Raw genomic sequence first — 5,777 nt, forward strand, 5'->3', positions numbered from 1 at the left:
AGATCTGGTCTAAAGTAGTGCACTATATAGGGAACTGTGTGGCATTGGGGACACAGCCCCTTGCGCTGCTGCAACACAAGAATGGCTTTGTCACCCATCAGACAATGTATGGTGTTGTTGAGCAAAAATCTAACCACACAAAACTAGCTACATGATCTACAGCCCCCCTTTAATTACCCAGCATGCACCATTCTCCTCCACTAAATGAGGCCTTTGTTTTCTTGTACCTCTGTTTGTTGACCTCTACACTTTGTCCTCACATGAACAGTCCCTTTAAAGTATATCTGATTGTCAATCTCCTCCTCATCTCTGTGACTTGCTGTGTCACTGTTTGTATTAACTTGTTGTCCTGTTTTGTGAATAGAGGTGATAATGGGAGCCATTTTGTGCCTTGTGTTTCTTGCAGAGGTTCCTGCTGGGAGGCTGATGTGGTGAAACTGGTATTCCTGCTGTGAGGCTGATGGTGAAACTGGTGTTCCTGCTGTGAGGCTGATGGGGAAACTGGTGTTCCTGCTGTGAGGCTGATGGGGAAAACTGGTGTTCCTGCTGTGAGGCTGATGGGGAAAAACTGGTGTTCCTGCTGTGAGGCTGATGGTGAAACTGGTGTTCCTGCTGTGAGGCTGATGGGGAAAAAACTGGTGTTCCTGCTGTGAGGCTGATGGGGAACTGGTGTTCCTGCTGTGAGGCTGATGGGGAAACGGGCGTTCCTGCTGTGAGGCTGATGGTGAAACTGGTGTTCCTGCTGTGAGGCTGATGGAGAAACTGGTGTTCCAGCTGTGAGGCTGATGGAGAAACTGGTATTCCTGCTGTGAGGCTGATGGTGAAACTGGTGTTCCAGCTGTGAGGCTGATGGGGAAACTGGTGTTCCTGCTGTGAGGCTGATGGGGAAAACTGGTGTTCCAGCTGTGAGGCTGATGGGGAAAACTCGTGTACGTGTGGCTCCACCATTTTGGACTTGTAGCACTGAAGCAACAGTTATGGCTCAGTGTCAGTCTTACCAAAAATGCAATAGTTCATTTTAAATGCAATTAAAATTGTACTTTTATTTATTTATACAATGGTTATAAACCTTCAATCATTTTAAAGACGTTTATAATGCCATTAAACTTGTTTAATGCAGGTTGTTTTTATTTCATATTGTGCCACTTGCATTTAATTTCTGTTACATTGTTGAAAATGTATTCTAATAATAATAATAATAATAATAATAATAATAATAATAATATAATAATATAATAATATGACAGACTGAGTATGATGTATTCAGTGTATTCTTCCTGGGTATTTCCTAAAGGACGGTTTTGTCATGTAAATAATGTGCCTCCTATTGTTTTACAAGTGATTATGTCCAATAGTACTCTGATTAGTATGGAAGGCAAATTCCAAGCGTTATAATGTACTGTGTGAATCATAGCCTACAACAGTATGAACGAAACCATAGAATTGGGAATTAGAGTAAGCAAATCATCTATGGATGACTAAACTACCTGCAGTAAACCATTTCCTTCTCAATCTGTATTATGGAGAGTCCCAGCAATTAATTTCCCACTCAATCTGTATTGTGGAGAGTCCCAGCAATTCATTTCCCTCTCAATCTGTATTATGGAGAGTCCCAGCAATTAATTTCCCACTCAATCTGTATTGTGGAGAGTCCCAGCAATTCATTTCCCTCTCAATCTGTATTGTGGAGAGTCCCAGCAATTCATTTCCCTCTCAATCTGTATTGTGGAGAGTCCCAGCAATTCATTTCCCTCTCAATCTGTATTATGGAGAGTCCCAGCAATTCATTTCCCTCTCAATCTGTATTGTGGAGAGTCCCAGCAATTCATTTCCCTCTCAATCTGTATTGTGGAGAGTCCCAGCAATTCATTTCCTCTCAATCTGTATTATGGAGAGTCCCAGCAATTCATTTCCCTCTCAATCTGTATTATGGAGAGTCCCAGCAATTCATTTCCCTCTCAATCTGTATTGTGGAGAGTCCCAGCAATTCATTTCCCTCTCAATCTGTATTGTGGAGAGTCCCAGCAATTCATTTCCCTCTCAATCTGTATTATGGAGAGTCCCAGCAATTCATTTCCCCCTCAATCTGTATTATGGAGAGTCCCAGCAATCTGTATTATGGAGAGTCCCAGCAATTCATTTCCCGCTCAATCTGTATTATGGAGAGTCCCAGCATACATTTCCCTCTCAATCTGTATTATGGAGAGTCCCAGCAATTCATTTCCCTCTCAATCTGTATTATGGAGACTCCCAGCAATTCATTTCCCTCTCAATCTGTATTGTGGAGAGTCCCAGCAATTAATTTCCCTCTCAATCTGTATTATGGAGAGTCCCAGCATACATTTCCCTCTCAATCTGTATTATGGAGAGTCCCAGCAATTTATTTCCCTCTCAATCTGTATTGTGGAGAGTCCCAGCAATTAATTTCCCTCTCAATCTGTATTATGGAGAGTCCCAGCATACATTTCCCTCTCAATCTGTATTATGGAGAGTCCCAGCAATTTATTTCCCTCTCAATCTGTATTGTGGAGAGTCCCAGCAAACATTTCTAGTGGTTGTTGTTGTGGTTTAAGTGTTGAAGCGCACTTAAAATGTTTATCAAGCACATTCATATGGATTGATAATCCCATCTCGTGGTGCTAAACTGATATGTGGAATTGTTTTAAGATGGTTATACACTACATGACCAAAAGTATGTGGACACCTGCTCGTCGAACAACTCATTCCCAAATCATGGGCATTATTAATATGGAGTTGGTCCCCTCATTTGCTGCTATAACAGCCTCCACTCTTCTGGGAAGGCTTTCCACTAGATGTTGGAACATTGCTGCTATAACAGCCTCCACTCTGCTGGGAAGGCTTTCCACTAGATGTTGGAACATTGCCATTCAGCCACTCTTCTGGGAAGAGATGTTGTAACATTGCTGCTAGTGAGGTCAGGCATTGCTGATGTTGGGGCTTTCCACTAGATGTTGTAACATTGCTGCTATAACAGGCTCACAGGGAAGGTTTTCCACTAGATGTGTTTGCTGTGGGGACTTCATCCCAAAGCATTAGTGTTTGATGGGGTTGAGGTCAGGGCAATTCATCCCAAAGGTGTTAGATGAGGTTGAGGTCAGGGCTCTGTGCAGGACAGTCAAGTTCTTCCCACCGATCTCAACAAACAATTTCTGTATGGACCTCGCTTTGCACACGGGGGCATTGTTATGCTAAAACAGAAAAGCTGTTTCCCCCAAACTGTTGCCACGAAGGTGGAAGCACAGAGTCATCTAGAATGTCCTTGTATGTTGTTGCGTTAAGATTTCTCTTCACTGGAATTAAAAGGCCTAGCCCGAACCATGAAAAACAGCCCCAGATCATTAATATTCCTCCACCAAACTTTACAGTTAAACTTTCCAGAGGTAGTTTGGAACTCGGTAGTGAGTGTTGCAACCGAGGACAGACAATGTTTATGCGCTTCAGTACTTGTCGGTCTCGTTCGGTGAGCTTGTGTGGCCTACCACTTTGCGGGTGCGCCGTTGTTGCTCCTAGAAGTTTCCACTTCCCAATAACAGCACTTACAGTTGACTGGGGCAGCTCTAGCAGGACAGAAATTTGACAAACTGACTTGTTGGAAAGGTGGCATCCTATGACAGTGTCACGTTAAAAGTCACTGAGCGCTTCAGTAAGGCCATTCTACTGCCAAAGTTTGGTCAATGGACATTGCATTGCTGTGTGCTCGATTTTATACACATGTCAACAATGGGTGTGGCTATGTATATATATACGTATATATTTTAAACATATTTAATTAACTTCATTCAGAAAATTCTAAGTCATTTTTAGGTTGTTTTCCATAAAGACAAATAATTCCATTAATTAGCAAAAATGCAAAAAAACCGGCTAATTTGAGTCGGCTACCGTCTGCAGCTAAACGGATACCACCGGTCGCCTGGAGCAATAAATGAACGTCAATCCCACGGTTACGTCAGTGAGGCAGAACCTGGGCAGAACAGAAGGTACTACTGTGGCATAATGTAGTTCACCTCCTTGGTAATGAGACATCGATAGCAGCGCATGTTTTTCCACAAGGTGAATGTCTTTTTATTTTATGCAAGAAGTTTGCGCAGAATAGTAAAGTTTATGATATCGTTTTTTTTAAACACTGTCCCGCAGGATTGAACTTTTCAGAAGTGTATTTTCTCTCCTTCGTTTTTTCCGATTTATGGATGGAATTTATTGACAACAGACAATAATCCTGCGTGCTTCTTTTATTCATGTGTGAGTTTTGGAAACGTTGTTTTACATGTTTTTAACGTATTTGATGATGTAGTTAAGCTTATTCAACAGACAAAATACTGCTCAGTGCTTCTTTATTGTACGGTGAAAGCATCGTAATTCACCATTTTCATGATTATTTCAACAGATTTGACAACCAAACTCATTTTTAAGTAATATTTTATATTCCACATCTAGGTTGACGGTAGAGAAAACAAACAACTGAATTGTCCTTTCAAAGTGCTGTTGATCCTGTAGTTAACTCTTCTATTGCAGACCGTGCATTTTACTTTCGTGCTTTGTCCTCTGTTGAATCCCGCTACATATCAGCTCAAAGTTGATTAGATAATACACTCTTCAAGAAAAATACAGTAGACCTACTTCCTATTTGTTCATTTTTAAACAGACCACAAAAGCACTGGCACATTTATTTGATGGTTTGGGATAATTCTCTGCACTTTCTTCACGAGAGTATTCATAGGAAAATCTATGATAAACCAATGTACTGTAATTATTCGAAACAATTATCTTTCATAAGAAATGTAATTAAGATACAGTATATAGCCATGTATGATCCAAGTATAAGGATGTGCATGCATATTTGAGTTCTTCCGTGCCTATTGTCCCTGTGTCTGTCTGCTGTACTTTACAGGTGTATTCTCGTGAAATGTGCCTGTGTCTATCTGAACGGGTGTACTTTGTGTGTACTTTACAGTGGCTGTGTGTTTACTGTTCAGGTGTGTGCTGGTGACCGGTTACCATGGAGAAGCAGGCGGTGCAGAGGGCCAGAGAGGCTTTCCTCGCTGGGAGGTCGCGACCCCTGGAGTTCAGAGTTCAGCAGCTCAAGTCTCTCCAGAGGATGATCACAGACAGACAGGGAGAGATCGCCACCGCCCTCAAACAGGACATCAACAGGGTACGCTTCAAACATACAGTAGTAGTTCATTACATGGAGCTGTGATAGTCTGAGGTCGATTGTGACACCTTCGATAAGAGCCAATTACATGAGCCTTGTAAGAATATCACAAACTATCACGCCTCTGAACTAGGAATTATGTCTTCCTCAGCAGCTTTTGAAAGTTTATAGTGTTGGGAATAACTGCACAAATACACAGATTTATTATACATTTAGATAATTTTGCAAAGATTTTCAGTAAGTTTACTGAATAAACCTCACCTTGCGTTCCACAGAGCCAGTACGACACCCCACTGTTTGAGTTGATTGGCCTGGAGAATGAGATCAGCCTGGCTGTGTCGAAGCTGGCCCAGTGGGCTGCTCCTCGGCCTGTAGAGAGGAACCTCCTCACCATCTCAGACCAGGTACGCTATGGAAGACTTATCCTTGCACCTTGCATTGGGGCGGCAGCGTAGCCTAGTGGTTAGAGCTTTTGGACTAGTAACCAGAAGGTTGCGAGTTCAAACCGAGCTGACAAGGTACAAATCTGTCGTTCTGCCCCTGAACAGGCAGTTAACCCACTGTTCCAAGGCCGTCATTGAAAATAAGAATATGTTCTTAACTG

General features: G+C 42.1%; 1 protein-coding gene across 5 annotated transcripts in view; it reads left to right on the forward strand.

Moving 5' to 3' along the window:
• Positions 1 to 389: 389 nt before the first annotated feature.
• The window catches only part of LOC124005738 (aldehyde dehydrogenase, dimeric NADP-preferring-like), a 16,584-nt gene continuing 11,196 nt past the window's right edge, over positions 390 to 5,777 (forward strand). Inside the window, exons 1-3 of one of the 5 annotated variants that reach the window (XM_046315248.1) lie at positions 390 to 896; positions 4,995 to 5,173; positions 5,449 to 5,577. In XM_046315248.1, the coding sequence (XP_046171204.1) occupies positions 5,018 to 5,173; positions 5,449 to 5,577 (285 nt within the window). In that variant the 5' untranslated portion in view covers positions 390 to 896; positions 4,995 to 5,017. Of the gene's footprint in view, positions 897 to 3,732; positions 4,261 to 4,994; positions 5,174 to 5,448; positions 5,578 to 5,777 lie in introns of those variants that run through there. The other 4 variants (XM_046315249.1, XM_046315246.1, XM_046315247.1 and 1 more) reach the window with 4 other exon arrangements.

The sequence above is a fragment of the Oncorhynchus gorbuscha genome, linkage group LG19 (genome assembly GCF_021184085.1).
Source record: "Oncorhynchus gorbuscha isolate QuinsamMale2020 ecotype Even-year linkage group LG19, OgorEven_v1.0, whole genome shotgun sequence".
NCBI lineage: Eukaryota > Metazoa > Chordata > Actinopteri > Salmoniformes > Salmonidae > Oncorhynchus > Oncorhynchus gorbuscha.